At 31.4% G+C, this 17774-nt stretch overlaps 2 protein-coding genes across 15 annotated transcripts in view; both read right to left on the reverse strand.

Moving 5' to 3' along the window:
* Positions 1-17774, reverse strand: part of LOC123008245 (poly(rC)-binding protein 3) — a 60980-nt gene that overhangs the window by 13328 nt on the left and 29878 nt on the right. For 9 of the 13 annotated variants that reach the window (XM_044403991.1, XM_044403982.1, XM_044403986.1 and 6 more), the window contains one exon: positions 153-281. In XM_044403991.1, the coding sequence (XP_044259926.1) occupies positions 153-230 (78 nt within the window). In that variant the 5' untranslated portion in view covers positions 231-281. Of the gene's footprint in view, positions 1-152; positions 282-326; positions 573-603; positions 704-17774 lie in introns of those variants that run through there. The other 4 variants (XM_044403980.1, XM_044403983.1, XM_044403984.1 and 1 more) reach the window with 4 other exon arrangements.
* LOC123008252 lies at positions 6271-7361 on the reverse strand. Of its 2 annotated transcripts, none has more exons than XM_044403998.1 (5): positions 7151-7361; positions 6969-7101; positions 6699-6910; positions 6498-6633; positions 6271-6444 (listed from the first exon to the last, which is right to left on the reverse strand). In XM_044403998.1, the coding sequence occupies exons 3-5, from the start codon at positions 6860-6862 to the stop codon at positions 6391-6393; spliced, it is 354 nt and encodes a 117-aa protein (XP_044259933.1). In that variant the 5' UTR covers positions 6863-6910; positions 6969-7101; positions 7151-7361; the 3' UTR covers positions 6271-6390. The 2 variants fall into 2 exon arrangements, with proteins under 2 accessions (XP_044259933.1, XP_044259934.1); XM_044403999.1 differs by having other exon boundaries at positions 7145-7361.

Raw genomic sequence — 17774 nt, forward strand, 5'->3', positions numbered from 1 at the left:
AAAGCATAAAGCCGTTATGCATTAAGTCAATAATCCTTTATTATAGCCTTTACATAACACGAAACGTGATTTATTATTGCACGTACTTGAAAAACAATAAACTACGTTAAATTCCTGAAAATTTAAACACAAATACACATAACAGATCCTACCTTTCCTTGCATAATAAGCCTTATTGTGAGCGTGACATTTGAGTCATCATTTATCATATTTTTATTATCCATATCCATGGTCTTGTGAAACGGGGGTCAGGGCAAAAGGGTAGGTTTTTGGGTTCAATTCTGTAACAAATACACAATAATTAATCCAATGTTAATCTTACCTACAGTCAACAATCAAACTAACACTATTCCAAGACACTAAGCGATAAAAAAGTACGTTCATTGTTGCAATGATAAACAATCAATGACGGAAATGGCCTTACAGAGTTCAAAAAAATGTAAACTTAACGGGATGAGACAACTACAACACAATCATCTACATAACCACTAAGTCATCCGCGTCGTAGTCGATTCTGGCTTATTGTGACAGTTCTACATGGGGACTAAATGTCATTTAGGCAAAGGCATTTTAAAAAGTGCCCTAGATACTAAAAACACTCACTTTGAACCCACAAACAGGTAAAAAATTAAATTATTCGGGAGCTTGGAAACGCCGTCGCTTGCTCTCCACGTGCTTCATTCAGCAATGCTGCCAACTGATATTGTCACGAAAACAAAATTACCCACCGAGAGTGAGATGCGCGCGGATATTTGAAGTTATCGATTCGAACCAAACGCGGTTTGACCTATTAGCAAAACCACATTTGTGCTTGCAGACACAATAGTGTCTAATTTAAGGATAAATAAATGCCGGAATTTCCATGTTTGGCAAATATGAGCACTTTACCTTGGTTTTGTTCTGTTGCCTATAGATATGTAAAACGTATAAACATGTATAAATAATCCTGCGAATTCAGTCACTAAACTAATTTTTATCCTGAGAGTGAAAGAAAAAATGACAACAAATCAAAATAATTTATTGATCTTATATAAAAACACGTATTGCTGGCATTATTGTTTCGGAAAATCGACGCCAAAAATAAATTTCAACTAAAACTTTCAAATTTTAGTTTCAAACGTCAATCATAATGACAATAAAGCGTGGCTTACATTGACATTTCATAAATGTCATAAATTTGATGTTCCAAATTCCGTGTCCGCCAGTGTACCTACATGTAAAAAACTATATGATTTAAATGATAGTTTTGTAAACCAAAATAAACAAAATCTACAGTAGGTATGTCCCCAGATTGAGGAAAAAAAATTTACAAAAATAATTAAGTAAATTAATTAAAGCTACAAACGACAATTTCGAAACATGTTAATTAGGTAGACAATTTTTTTCATACACTAAAAATCCCATAAGCCGCAGTGTTTTTGTCATGACAGCGACAAAACGGAACCTTTTAGACCTTATTACACCTTATTTGTTAATTTAGTGATTTACGTATTCATTAAAATGTCTTACTGAATTACACTCAAGTTGTTTTTTACGAAGAAAACTTGACATTTTTAATTCGAGTTTTGTTTCCTTTAGGCAATTTAACTCAAAAAACTGCCAGAAAAAATTACTCGTCCTACGGAATTGTAATTTTTTCAGAAGCAGTTTTTTTCGTTAAATTGCCAGAAAACAAATTTCTCATTAAAATGTCAAGCTTACTTCAAAAAAAAAGCTCTCGTGTAATTATATAATAAAATAATTATTTTTCTAATACTCTATAAGTGCTAGACCAAATATGAATAACCCAATAACAAAAAAAAATAGAAATTGGTAGGTATTAATATTAATTTAAAAATTATAAAATGAAAAATATATGTGTACTTTTAGAGCCTCGTGCTTAAACATAAATGAATACAAAGTCAACATTCTTATGATTATTATTTAAATTAACTCTTGCCTTTAGGTACTTATTTTGCTCAGTTTATTTTCTTTAAAAACAAAACTGTCGGGAGATATTCATTTATCTTCCTGTATCACACTATAAGATTTTTCTTAATAAAAAAAAAATAAGATCCATAAAAATTTTTAGTTGTTAGAAAAACTAGATCATTGATCTGGCAACTCAAATATACTATACACGTAATAATTATTAATTAATTTTTAATTAATAAAAACACACCATTAAAAACTGTTGATGTTTATAAAATAAACAAAAATTTGGTTACCTGTAGAAAATAAATGATAATTTAAATGAAGCAACTATTTTTTGTCAGCAAATGTGTTCCGAAATATCTACTGATGCTAATATTCTAAATATTCATAATTTTTTGCGTCTTTGAAAAGATGCCATCTTGTTTTCATACCTTGCTTAAACAATTTAAAAATAATATGGGTTATAACTTACAATAACAACTCTTTCAAGTAGCAAACTTTTGAACGTTCAAGTCAAATACTCATTTTAAAAAAATGACAAGAAGTTGCAAATTTCACCATGTCGTGAAACATCTTTCATCGTTGTGCCATATTTATTCGATGTTATAAGAGAAGTTGGGATTTTTATCGTTTATGTGACACATTTGATCTCTTTTTTTATTTCGTTTTCATAATGGTTCGATGCTTCTGCAACATTTCCCCTTTCATAACTACTCATGCATGTTTAAGAGTACACAATCTTTAGAGTATTTCTGCAACTTGCATACAGATATAGACAAGATAGTTTTTTTTATAAGAAATAAATGTAGGTACTTGAAACAGTGTCTGAGCAAGAAATCAAATATAATTAAAAGAAAGATAAACAGAAAATGACAAAAATAAATTTTCATCAAGTTCGAGAAGTGTTAAACGAGTGACTGAAACCCAGAAATCCATAAGATTCAAAGTATCAATCTTGTTGAGCGTGTAAATTGCTTCATTTATTACTAGAACCCTCTTGATGAGAATGAAATGGTGTGATCTTAGAAAATCCGAGTCCTTTTAGGTAATGCTCGAGCGACGCTTCGAATATCTATTTGCTCCATCTACGCTCATTTACCACACATATCATTTAATTTTAACACCCAAATTCATTGTTTGTCAAAACGACGTTATAAATGCCGTTTATATAAAAAGACAAGAACCTAAATCATCATAAACTATAAACATTTTGATCGATCGGCCGCCGTAAAAATCACAAGCCGCGTATAAAACTTTATGCCTAAAATAAAAAAGCTTCCAAAACAACGAGATAAAAACCGACATCATCGTTGTTTAGTTACATATTCTATAAACAATATGATAATGATAAATAATAGCGGAATCTATGGATAATCAGGTACTTATATATTTAGCGGACCTCGTGACATGAAATTTTCTTTTTGCGTCTTTGAATTTCCTATACTTACTTTAACTTTATGTTTCTCGATAATTAAGTGGAATTTTCTACTCGACTGGCACTAAGTAATAGAATGCCAACTTTTAAAGGCTTACAATTTCTTTTACAATGATTTTCAAGAGAAAACTTGACGTTAACTCCTGAAACCGAAACTCCGTGATAAAATATTCACAATTTGATATTCATAGGGGAATTTCGAACTCGAAAATATCAAGAGGTAATAAAATATTTTACTCTTTAAGTGAGCCATTATTGGCTTCTGGAAACTTATACACTGTCTTGCACGCAGAAAAGTAAATCTTACAACACTAATTTTTAATAAATTCTGACCAAAAAATATTTTTTATTTGCAATTTCAGCCCCGACTTTTCTTCAGAAATTGAAATAAAATATTGCACTCAACGACTCAACCCTTATGTTAATCCTTATAATCTCGACAATACATACACATTATACTTGTTCATTAAAGAACTATTATTGAAACAAATAATAATTAAACAATATCGTTTCCGAAATTATGAAACAGATAAAAGTAAATACGAATACATCATTCATTTCTGAATATTTTCATCAAAGAGTTTCTGAAAGAATTAGGATATATCTATATATTAGATTATTGGTTATTTGATATTTGGCTTTTGATGTTTTATATTCAATTTTCGATTCGTTCATAGATATAATACCTGAAAAAAACACACTTCCTAAATTAATATTTACATTATTATTGACATTTGATAAAAAAATATTTCTTTATTATGTGTTGATGCTGATGACAAATCGAAATATGAATTAATCAAGGAACTGTCTTCACGCTGTAAAATTATACCTACCGCATTTATAATGTAAATAACAATTTTTCTGTAAATATGTACAAGTACAACTTTGTCCGAAATTTGGAACTTTGTCATGCTATTATTCAAGCACGTTTTGTGCAATAGAATAAAAAACATTCGGATTTATAGCGGAAATAGGGAGTTGAATGGACTCGAAGCCGTAGTAACGTTCAAATTGATAAAAAGAGTTTTGATTCGTTGTGTCACAAAAAGGATAAATTGTGCTTCTCGTTGAAGTTTTGAGCAAAATAATAATTTGTGAGTTTGAACGGTAAGGCGGTGGTTATGACTACATAATCTACATATTGAAGCGAGCGTGCCGGTTTAGTGATACTACGAATATCTCACAGATTTCTATTGGGGATTTGTAGGGTTTCCGAGCAATTTTCGCAGCTTACGAAGATCAGAGTTTCACTTTGCCCTTGTGTACCCAATATTCTCAGTTTTTCAAGTTTCCTTGTTATCTTGAGTATTTAAAACGAAAATAAAAATTTCTCTTGAGCACCTTTTCCAAAGTCATAATTCAGTCGAGTTTGATAATTGTTATTAAATTCGGTTTAACTAATGTTCGTGAGTAAATTACGAAAAATGTTGATGAAAAACCGAGATGATAAATGGAGCTCGAAGAAATCCCTTGCAGAATCATACATTTTAATGGAAACAGGGATTTTTAATCCACAGTTTACGTTTATCGCTCGAATCTCATAAATTAACTTCCTTAATGTGGACTTTAAAAACCTTCCGTGAAATTATGACACACATTTTACGTCGAGGAAACTCCGGCTTCCCCCAAATTAAATTAGCTGCAGGTATTACTCTGTCATAATATTTTTACTGCCTTGGAGGCTGATGTACAATAGTTTCAAATGAGGTATTTAACGTTTTAGACACAAATTTATGGGCTTGATTAAATTTTTTATCTTACAATTGGCCATCTTCTGTAAAACTCCACCAACAAACTTTAAATTAAAAGACCGACAGCGTGAAAAACGACAGCATTTCTTAATTCTATTTTTTATAAAACTTTGTCTTAAACGCGCTGAATAAAATCGATGCAACCTTAGGAAAAAGACACGTACGACCCAAAAAAGAGAGATTCCTTCATGTAGCACCTGTTGCTTAATGATAACCTTTATATTATGTTTCGGAGTGGCGTTATGGGCTTCCAAAGTATCATAATGTTCATGGGCGCAATTTTATTTCACGAATAACTACTTTTGGGAGAGGAAATGGCACATTAACGCCACACATTGCAAAAAATGTATTATTGAAATTTATTTTATTATTTATTTTAAAACTGCAATTGATTTTAACAAATAGTTTTTTTTATAAGAAACGCAAAAATAATCGGTTTTTATTTAAAAATTTAATAGGATACCATTATTCGCATCAAATAATATTTCTATTTCCTCGCATATTAGCTAATGTTTTTCAATTTTGTTTTTTAAGAGGATGAAACCATAAATCAATGTCTGACTGCGATGAAAAACTGCAGCTTTTCGGACGCTCCCTTTTACATACATAAAATTCTCTGAGCTGAGAATCTCAAACAACATAGAAACAATTAAGATTCCGATAATCTCAGTCCTTTACAAACTTTAAATAACTTTATTGTATTAAAAGTAGTTGCAAGGAACCTCTGTAGACAATGTTAATTAACAAATGATAAAAACTGATTTCTTTGATTTGTATTTAACTAAAAATTTTATTATAACGTTGATATTTATTCAGTAAATATCAAAAATAGAACATCATTAAAAAATGTCAAAGTAGAAAGTACGTCTCAAAGAAAACGTAAAAGCAAAGAAAAAACAGTTCATAAATTGCTGAACTTTGAAACTGACAGATAATTCCCAATAAAGAAAGCTCCGGAATTAATGAGAATGTTTAAGAGAGATTCCGTCTAAATATTCATTATAGCATTCTGAATCTTTTTAAGTCTTGAAATATTCATTAATACACACAATTCGGGTTAGACGTCATTAAATTAATTACTAAACTTATTAATTTCCAAAAGTCAGCCTTTGCCTTTCATTGAGATCCGGAAACCTGTATCTGAAAAGTAGATTTGTATAAAACAGCAAGCTTTATAAATTAATTTTTTTCAATAAACTATTGTAAAAATAAATTGGATTTCTCTCTCCATCATATAAATAGGTCAGTGTATAACACGGAAATCAAATTAGTAAAACAAAAACCTATAGCTTATTTCAGCTTGTTCCAGACAGAGTTATTTACTGCTTCCACGTTTGCAACATGCTGAAAGAATACACTTTAATGGCAAAAACTTTGAAGTAATAGCTGAACTTTACGGTCATTTTTAAAGAGCTGGGAGGGCCACAAGAGATCAGTTTCGCCACATAGTAACTTAAGGGACGAATTTTGTTCTTTGTTTCAAATAGGTATCGGAGAAACTGTACAAAAGTCTTATAATCAATCTGATTCAATCTGAAAATCAGTTCCCGGACAAAATTAATTCTTACAATTTCAGATGACTGCAGCAGAGCACATACCTCATACTACTGAAAGTCTTTTCTATTTCCTCATGAGTGATAAACTCATTAAACACTCTTGCCTGTTTGAACCATTTATTAAGTTGAGGTACAGCGATGGTTTTATTCATGCCAGAAAAAAGAATAAATTGTTTGCGTAGCCCTTTTTCTACTTCGTTATTCATTACTGAGAATTTTGTCAAAAAATTGTTACGTCAAATTTGACTAAAACACTAAAACAAATCATTTGCTTTTGAATCTTGTGATTCTTTAATTAATGTTTGAAATTACTGTAATCTTCTTGTTGGGGTTGGGTACACCACATGTTAGCAATTTTCGCTCCAGTTCAACAATATAGATTTTATTCTTCTTGGAAAAATCAATTAGAAAATTTTCAAAATCCCCGTACTCAATCCGAGAACGACTAAAATATCCAGTGGAAAAATCAATGTAAAAATATCACTGACATTTACTTGAATTTATTGAAAATAGTTTCAGTGTCAGCAGTGGTAATTTTTTTATCGAATACTTCTGCCTGCTTAAACCATTTATTAATTTGATGGAGAGATATAGTCTTGTGTAAGCGTGAAAATAGCAAGAATTGATGTCTCAGGTTTCGGCGAAATTCGGTCATTCAGCTAAAAATTATTACAAGAATTTTGATTTTTTTTCATTTTAATTCAACTTAGCAACAGTAAAAAGCTTCTTGATTATTACAACGATTCATCGGTAATTTAAGAAAAGTGTCAAGATTTTTCTTATTAATCCTATTGTGTTATTTCAATAACAAAAGAAAGACAAAATGAGAAAAGGCACGCAATTCCTGGATTAGGAGAAAGGAAAAACAAATTTACTCTGTTATTTCCGGGAATGTTCTCATGTATAACAATGGCATTCGCTTTGTAATATACATTCCTAATTGTTTACCATTAATAGACAATTTTGGTTTCTTGATATCCACCATTAAAAGCCTACATAAACACTAAAGTCCAAGGATCCGGAAGTCGCCCACAGCTTAGTTTAGTTTACCACAGACAGGCCGAAAGGTTTGCTTTTAATAAAGTGTCTGCAAACAAACCCATACGAAACTTTGCTTTTAGCACGAAAGGTAGGCACAGTAAAATTATAGCAATTGTTCATGACAGTGATTGTCAAAATCTTGTTACTTTTCATCACCTAAAAATGCCCGGTTGTGGAAAAAATATTCAAAACCAATTTGAAGCTTTGACAAAAGTTGCTAATTCCCAAAAAATCACCCTAGAACAGATCAACAAGTGGCTCACTGATGCAAAACTGATGAATGAAAAAATCAAACCGGAAGACACCAAAGTGTGTTTCGATAAGTTTAAGTATATTTATAAACTTTATATAGGAATAAGCTGTAGGCGGAAATTGCAGATCTGAGACTATCGATTTTACAACTTTTCATAAATTTCTACATGAATTATCGGAACGCAAAGGAATTGCTATTGGTGAATTAGAGGAGAAACTTGCATCATGTATGTGAGCTCTTTGCAGTTTTGAAACTGTATGTAGTTATAATTTAATTGTGTACTTTTTAATAAAGATGTATGCTTTTAACAGGTATGCAGGTTGATAACAAAATAACGCATGCAATGAAAATGAAGTAATAGTGTTTGTAAGCGAACAAAGAAATTAATATTTAACTAAAATAAACTAATCACCACTTGATTATAAGACTTGTTTGTGTAACATTGTTTCGAATTTTCTGCTAGTATTTAATTTGTTGGCAGCGACTGAAGTATCAGACTTCAATTAAATAGAACGTTTTACTGAGAAACATCAGTGCTAGTAGAAATATTTATTATAAACTACTTCGTTACAATGCATAATGCTTACTATGTTTAGAAACTAAGAAAATCATCAGAAATAATTCCATACCCAACAATAAACAAACTGAATAATTACTTCTAGATTTTTGGAAAAATGTTGTTTGTCAACTCACTACTTTGCAAAATATATATTTATTTAATTTATTTGAATAAAATGTTCATTAAAATTAAATTGTGCAACATGACACTTCATTTACATCAGTGACAAGAAAAGTAATTTTGCTCAACGGTTTATTATTCATCTTGAGAAAACAACTCACAGCCAAGCAATCAAAAAAGTGTGTAAATTTCTGCACTTTAAACTAAAAAATAAGATGTGAAAAATCTCTTTGATCCTAGTTTTTTGACTTTACTGTCTTTACACAGAAACTTCTTGAAACGAATTACTGATACAAGGCTCATTGATTCGTGGCACCTACATCTCTGTAAAAGCTGTAACATTTTCAGCAAAGTCTTAAACCACAACTAAACTGTAAAGTAAATTAGATTTTATCAAATAAAAATATTGTAGATTATTATTTTAGTTGTAAAAAGACAGGTTAAACGATATTGTTTTCTCTTTGTCGACTACAATCGCGAACAACTATTTATCTTAAGATACATGGAAATTAGTAAGTAGATAAGCAGATTAAACCTAATACCTCATCATTCTGTGTTGAGTTAATTGACCACAAGTCTAGTCCAGAAATACAAATATGGTCTAAATGGAATGTAAGATTCCACAATTGAATCCATGTTAAAATCTGCTAGAAATATAAGCTTGAAGCTCTCTTCGATAAAATATTCTTGAAATGAGGTTTATGGGTAAGAGCGTACGTGAGGTCGCGCCTCCAGTGGTATCATAGAGTACTTGGCAATAATGGACGTCACGCTTCTGAAATATCGCTACTACATTTCTACGACGAGTATAGAAAGCCCGGATCAAATAAACTAATAATTTAATGATTATTTCCTTCTGTGTGGCATATGCGTTGAATTTCCAAGCGGCGCTGTTCTTTTTGATTACACGAATATTAATTTTAGATAGAACCGTCAAAGAATAAATGGAAGGACTCCTTTGAAAAAGAATTTAATAACCTTCCCGGTAAAGCTTTTAACATCCACTAACGAAACAAACTCGAATTTTAACAAATCTTACCCCATGCGTAAATGAAATATGTCAGATATGTTAACTTGTAATTTCAAAATAGTAAAATTTTAAATTTCAATTAAAATACCTCCGTCTACCCCCCTGCAAATAGTTTATTTTTGCTTATTCTTCCGATTTATTTTTCCAACGTATTGCATTTTTCCTTCGTCGGAGATCATAAATAGCATGTAAAATTTGATGTTAAGTTGATGTTTTATTTCATAAACTTAAATTGGGCTATATATCTTGAGAAACAGACACATAACAAAATATAATATTATACAAAATGTAAGAAACTTGGAAACTTTGATCTAGAATAAAGTTACTATTCATTAAAATAATAAATTGTAATGCAAAATCTGATTTTGAAACAAATAAACTGACAAGTAGTAATAGTAATAGCACTAACTCTCGTAGTAGGTATTCGACTGAGAAATTTTTCGGAATCATTCCGACGGAATGTGTTTGCGGCTTAAGAGAACTAATTTTTCAGAATAAAAATAAGAACTGAATGATAATAATAGTTATCATGTTTCAAAAGAATAAACTTAACGATTTTAATCCCAAGAATGTAGGTAATGTCATAAGCGACCAAAAAGAACTGAGGGTAGTTTCATTCGAAGGATTAACGATCTTTATTCTAGAGATGTATACGAAACGTTCCTCGCAATTATTAAGAAAATGATAAATTTGTCAGGTAATTTCAAATATTTTGTCAAAATATTCAAAACATTCAATTGCAATTTTAAGAGTTAAAATCGGTATCAAGGAGTTTGTTTATGGCAATAAAACACTCAAAAGATTCAATTCATTCGATTCCAGTTCATTTTAAGAGTAAAAATCGATATTTCATTAATTTTATTCCTGAGAGAATAAAGTACCAGATTATTAGTCAAAAATGAAGAACTAAAGCTTCACTTTATTCCATGTTGGAAGAAAAAATAATGTAATTTTGCGGAATATTCGTATATTATTAAAAATATTAAATATTAAACGATTCGTTTGTAAAGTGGCGTAAAACCTGTTGGAAAGAAAATTGTGATAGAGCCGTAAAATTAGCCCTTACAAATTAATGTCGCAATTACATAGCGAAAAGAAGCAATAAGCTAGTTATGCATAAAATTACCACTGAGTTCTCAAATAGAATAAGAATGACGACGAGGACGTTTCATTGAAATTAAAACATTATTAGCAAGATTATCAGAAGTAATCAGGAGTTCTCGTCCTTCCGAACTTTGTCATTTTTCTTCGTCGAAATTCTATTAAAAGTGCACAAGTTTAAGAATTGTTAAAAGATTTGATTTGATACAATGAATTTATAAATTAGACACTAGAAGTTTCTTTAAAAACATATTTTATCGGTAAACTCCGTTGAATTTTTGTCAGCAAAGTTTTCCTCCATTGTTCCCACTCGAGATTTTCGTGAAACCTTCCTTGTCCTTGTTATAAACTCGGATACGCTAAGAACCCACAATTTCTTGCTAGTTTATTTCCAATTACTAGACAACTTTTACCGAATTTCCTTTAAAAGATCGAGAAGACTTATCATTTAATTTTTAATTACTCTAACAAAATTCTCAATGCACAATCAAAAGCAATTTCTTTTCTAAAATTTTATTTCGACTCGACTCTCAGGATATATATTTTATATCGCATTTGTGCATCAAAGACGTTGTGTAAAGAGCCTCTCACAAATTTATATTTTCGAATTGAAATATATTTGGCGAAGGCACGAATCGATAAACAAAAATGGTGATGGAAGTTCCGCGAAAAGCGCGTTATGCTTCATCGTACAAATCGCGTAATAAAGTATTTCCGAATTTGAACGATAGTTCGTTTCCATCTTAAACCGACAAATAAGTGGAAACGTTCTGTTGTCGATTTTTCAGAGCTGAATCTTGTGATTCTTGCATTCAGAGCTACAATCATTTTCAGTTGACTGCCAATGTGGTTGTAATTTATTTAATGATTAAAATCAGTCCTTTGAAACATAAGACGAATTTCCATCTACCTAATTTTGACGAGGTGAATAAGATGCGGGTCATTGGGGGTATTTCGTCCCGTTTGAGCTAACTCTGAGGGAAATTGTTTTCATATACGAGTAGCTTTTATAATCCATATTTTGCAATGAATTCAGATGTCTTTTCACTAGCTAAGCTTATTCTAAAGCTCATATCAAGCCTCATTTATCCACCTACACTAACGAATTTTTTTACAACATTCAGGAAATAAAAACCTATATTTAACAACAAAATTTTTTTTTGGGAACTTTCAGTATATTTCATTTATTGCTCTCCGAATTTTTATTCGTTGATTGTGAAAATTTTATAGCGGTGTATATCGATAATGGAGCGTGTATGCCTGTGGGAACATCGTAGGTGTATCACTGCAGTGACAGTGATCTAATTAAGGGATTCCCCTTAGGAAATGTGTCTCGCTGTAACTGCAAGTAAGGCCATGTTATATTGCATAATTGGACTGAAAACAAATAGAATTGTGTAATACTGAAAACTAATACTACACTTTTATGTCAATTTTACAACTTTGAACATTTTGACATTGTCTGCGTAACCCATTCTACTAGAACGAAAGTAGGTATTAGGTATGTGTTTAATGTTCGTTTAAAAAAGTTTTATTTAATCTCCAGTTGGCGAATGTAAAAATTCGCATTGATTGATTAAACAAACTAAAGCGGACAGAGCTAAATTAAATTTGGTGCAAAAATACGCGAGTTTTCGATTATGTGGCAGCGGGTTAAATTTCTTGTTTCAAATTTAGTTGGGCGTATTGGAAAAAACTAATATTTCTGAAATTCGTTTGTCCTTTCTTGGCTTTTATTGAATCGGAAATATCAGTTTAAGCCGATGTTATCCTTTTACACTTTTCGAGGTTCTTTACACTTTTAAATCTAATCTGTTCCAATATTTTTTTCAGAGGCTAATACGTAGCTTAAAACAGTTATATTTCCCGTGTGACTTTTAATTAAACTTGCTACTAATAGATTAAAGTTACTTGAAATACAAAGTTACTAGAGAAAGTTTAATTCGAGTATAAGAGAAACAGAAAGTTTGTACTTAAATAAAATTAATTAAGTTTCAATTTGCGTTATTTTGTTGTGTTCACTTCAGACACACAGCCATGAGAAAATGTTAGAAACCTGGTAGATTTTCTTGTTCTTATTGTTTTTTACCCCTTCGTCACAATGAAGGGAAAAGCCCGGCGGTTTAAGAGGGTCATTCTTTCTTGCTCACTTGAGAGTCTTTTATATTATTAGATTGACTCACTTTTTTGTTATACAACATGCTTAAGGCACATTCACACAATTTACGCGCTGTTCGAGATAAAGTGGGTGATTAATCTAAACACTAAAACACACAATATCGTGCGCTGTGCAACATCAACAATTTCTTGCTTCTACAATACCTATTAATTATAATTAGGTACTCGTCTAAATCATCAAAAATTTATTTTAAAAATAACTTATAATGGTAGATTGCGGTTTCCACTCCGAGTTAGTCAAATTAATTAATCTATGAAACAGTTGCATTATTTGTACCAGTGAATGCACCCTTCAATATGCAAATGGAAATTCGCTGTTTGACACGGTTTAATAATTTCATGATAAAATATCAATAATATAATAATTTCAATTAAGGTACCCCAGAGAGCGAGAGTAGGTAATATTTCCAATTTAGTTAAGTAAAGGACCTAAACTTGTGAGATATTTTTGGCAACAATCTGAATTAAAGGACTTGAAGCTAAAAGCTCTAGCTGTCTACGTTAAAAGCCCGAGTCGACGTTTTGTGTCAGTCTACACGGTGCAATTTCCACTAACTTATTAAGAAGAAAATAAGATGAAAATGAAGTTCGTCAGCTGTAAAAAAAATCGGCAATATCAAAATTTTACGACTTGCAGAAGTATGAAGTAATAATAAGATTAATGAGGTATTCCTGTGCGTTGTACCTAAATACAAGCATAAAACCGGAGTGAGGCAACGGCGTGTCGCGATGCAGGATAATGGAGTCTGCCATTGGAACAACCCTTGCAGTTGGGGTTGTTGGCGGGTATTAAGATAGATTAACCCTTGTCGACTTGAATGAAGGCAGGACACTGACCAGTCGATTAGACCAATCATCATAAACGAAGCGATTTCTTTCAGACCCGGACTTTACTCTCAGACGACGATTCCGGGCAAATCGAATTACATGTAGATCAAGCCACAAATCAATTTTTGCTCGTAAATGTACAGAATGCATAAATAATAAAGCTTGAAAACTGCTTAGATTATTCATTAAGTCTATAGGGTGGATTTAATTTAGTTAACATGAAACATCAAAATTTAACACGTTGCTAATTACAAAGTTTGGTAATTTTATTAAAAAGTTAACGATTTTTCAATTCACGGAATATATGATAAGGAGAGAAGTTATTTAGTAAAATAAACTGCCTATTCTGATTAATTGAACTGGAATTATAAAACAACAATTTATCACTCGACCTGCCATTTTAGTTATTATTTTTGTTACGACATTTATTGATATGTTGAATTGTATCATACGCAAATATCACAAATCACAGCTCAGCAATCTGATGTGTTTATACAAAATAAATCATTTAAAAAATAAATTTAGGTGAAATTTTATTTGTTGTCAAAATATTTTAATTATAATCATAAAGTATAAATCTTAAAAACAACAATAACCCCTTTATAAGTTTTAGACGCTTTCTTGCTGAAGTAATTTTTTATGTCCTAAAAGTTGCTGGTTTAATGTTAAAACAACATAACACAATTTTTAATATTAATACAAAATTAAATAAACCTACGGGGTACTAATCTGAATTCTGCTTTGATGATAATGACTTCATTAGCTTAAGACAATTAATAAATTAAAAACGCCAAGTTGATTCATCTTCTTAAAAAAAGACAGTACTCATAAAAATCCGGATAACTGTTTACTTTAATTATGGATCGATTATGAATAAGCAATAAGGAGGAAGTGGTTATAGAGAAATTGTGTGTAATATTGCCAATACTGCGCCATTACAATATTAATTAGAACAATTTGGAATTATCTCGCACTGCTACTCACAAGGACGACAGCTATGTTCATATAAATAGAAGTACTTTAAATTTAAATATGACGTCATCAAAAAGGATAAAATTATTAGGACGCAGACAGACTCCTCCCCGTTCCTGCATGTTTAACCTATCACCTGACGTACGAATTAAATTTGGCATAGATTTCGTTGTGTTGATTCAGCAAAACAAAGAACTGATCCGCCATTATAAGTGTATGCAAAAGACACTATTGTGAGAAAGACGCAGAAATGCATTTCGGATCAGGTTTTGAAAGCAGCTCTATAACATGTCTGTGTGTTTAACTTAAAAGTATTGTAACAGAGTATTGGAGCGAAAAAGATGTAGGGGAAAGAAATTGAAAAGAGTCGTCTCGCTGAAGAATCGAATACTTGCTGAAACCACCCCGGTGAGATTATTGCAGTGTTAGGACTGTAAAATTTCCTTTCTCGCCTTTTCATGCACACAAAACTGGTTTAGCACGCTTGTTTCTTTATTATCGTTTAGTTCTGCAAACGTTGATCGCAAATTTTCAATCAAGCGCAAACTTGTAAACTTCTTTAGGCTATAACACCAAATTCAACTTAACATACTTTCAATTTCAACTAGGTTTTAAGCTCAACTTATCATAACATATCTAAGATGATCTGCCGAGACTTTCGCCGGATTTTCTTATCCTGTTTTCTTCAGAATAGCTTTATTGCGGATTGCTTTATCCGGAACATAAGAAGCTTAACACAAGAATCAATAGCAGCTGGAATTAATTTTAAGAAAAAACTTCTATGTTCAAAATTACTATGAAATTGTTTATTAACTTTGAGAATGCATGCAATATAATACTAACTTTACAAGTCTCATAACAAATTCTCTTATTTCTGGAAAATTACAAGCCCCATCTGCAATTCCAGCTTAGACGGTTGACATATCTTCGTAAAGGAGTCGTTCGTTCGTAATTAAGGAGGTAATACGTAATTAAAGGTGATGGTAGGCTGACACAAAGTAAATTAGTGAGGCATGAAGCATGATTATAATAGTGCAATAATTTGGAAATTTAATCTATAGACAGAAGGGGAGTCCGGGTACCCGGAGTGAAGCGCGTAATAATTGATTTTTAATGGTTGAATAGGAATTGTAACACTCAATGAAGAGCAACGTCTTTAATAAAACTGTCACGTTTTTATTCAAATATAGAGCGTTATTTTGATTCGCAATCAAATTAATAAGCTTGGCAGTGGGAAATTTAAAAAAAAAACTAGCAGGAGTAGCAGACGAGACAGCAAAACTAATTAATTGTCTTGAATAGTTCCTAAATCCTTTTGAGTTTACAAAAGCGAAATTTTGCATTAAAACTTTTGTTTCTTAATCAATTTAAAACACATCGATCAGAAGAAAGTTTAGTAAACGCAATTAGGGGCAAGCAGCCATAAGGGATTTTTAATGGGGATGAAATTAAACTGGGGAAAATATGTAGAAAATATAACCGTCAGGTTTTACGTAAATTTATGAATAATTCAACGTTTGGCATTAAGTAACATTTAATTATTTCGCGTTTCTAAATTTCCAAATAAATTGAAATGAAAAGGGATTATGGCAATTTCAGTAAACAAGTTTGTTTTGTTTGAGTTCACTCCGTAAAGCGCTTAGGTTAATAATATTCACTGTTTAAAAATCCGCCACATTTCCATTTTTCATACCTAATAACAAAATAATTCATCTCGGCGCCGAAATAAAACTGAGAATGTTTTCCTCATTTTCATTAAATTCTGGTAAAAATGATTGATTGTTTCGACTATTGGCTCAATAATCACAGTCGCTCGTAAAGGCAATTTAGTTTATGTTAATTACTTTCAATTGCCTGGGGTGAGATAGGAGAATTTGTGTTTCAAATCCTTCCACGCTTTAGGAAACATTAGATTTCATTATTAAATTCCCTTATAATAACAGCAGACTTGTGGCAGTTTTCTGCCTCATTATTTAGCGATGCGGTCTTTAATGTTCGATTTGGGGCTTTATAAATCCCGTCCTGCTGTAAAATTAGTCGCAGGCAGCTGCAGGTGATGCGTTTGCGGAATGCCAAATTATTCGCGTGCACTTGTTCATTAAAATCATTACGTTTTATTTTCGATCGATTTAAGTCTAGGGGTCACAACTGAAATAATTTCAATCACAGACTCTTCTAATCGATGAAAATGTGTTATGCAACGTTTTTCCGACAGCTGTGACAGCTGTAACACGCATTTATACTTCAGATGGGCTTAGAAACCTGTCTAGGGTAGAGATACCTCCATACATTACCTGCATTATTTATACTTTTCTGCCGCCACGTCAGTTGGTCTTAACTGTATGAATAATTGTTTTGTTCTTCAGGGGACAACGAACCTTTGCAAAATGTAATAACAATTGGATTTTCGTTTTTTTTTGTGCAAATTCAGTTAATCATTAATCAAAGTTAAGCATTACACCTGCCATTTATTATTAATCGATCATCAGCAACGAATCCAATAGCGTGCTTAACCATGCGAAGAGTCTACTCAAGGAAAGAATCTTGGCGTTTTCCTTGCATACATCATTTTCTGTGTTCGTTCCAATATTTTATGGAACTTTTGTGCTGAACAAAAGACTGCAACTTGAAAAACTCTTTGATCTTTTCCAATTTTCTGCAGTCCGAGAGCCGAATTTATTATCCCAAAATATAATTTCGCCAAAAATATTTGCTATTCAAATTCATTAATCCTATTATAAATAAAAATTAACATTTTCATGTTACAATACACTAAAATGCTGTTAAATATTTTTGCGACTGATTTTAATTGTTTTCTTTGTGCAGTAGTTTTCGTGTTTTGTCAAAACATGTTAAAAACCGTCTGGCCCTGGCAGCAAAATTAACGATCAAAAATGGATTTGAGAATGTAAATTAATCATTTTAATCAAAATGTAAAACATTTTGCTGTAATAATCACTATTTGAACTGCCACAAGCCTCATATAAATACTACTTTTTTGTTACCATGTTGTGTAAATCTAGTACTATATTACAA

This window comes from Tribolium madens, unplaced genomic scaffold (genome assembly GCF_015345945.1).
Source record: "Tribolium madens isolate multiple individuals breed KSU strain unplaced genomic scaffold, Tmad_KSU_1.1 Scaffold_3;HRSCAF=73;Tcas5.2_LG2, whole genome shotgun sequence".
NCBI lineage: Eukaryota > Metazoa > Arthropoda > Insecta > Coleoptera > Tenebrionidae > Tribolium > Tribolium madens.

Coding starts and splice junctions, on each gene's coding strand:
- LOC123008252 (XM_044403998.1), bottom strand. CDS start 6,862: ATGAATAACGAAGTAGAAAAAGGGCTACGCAAACAATTTATTCTTTTT. Junction 6,634..6,698: donor AAGACTTTCAGTAGTATGAG/GTATGTGCTCTG, acceptor ACTGATTTTCAG/ATTGAATCAGATTGATTATA. Junction 6,445..6,497: donor CCAGCTCTTTAAAAATGACC/GTAAAGTTCAGC, acceptor GTATTCTTTCAG/CATGTTGCAAACGTGGAAGC.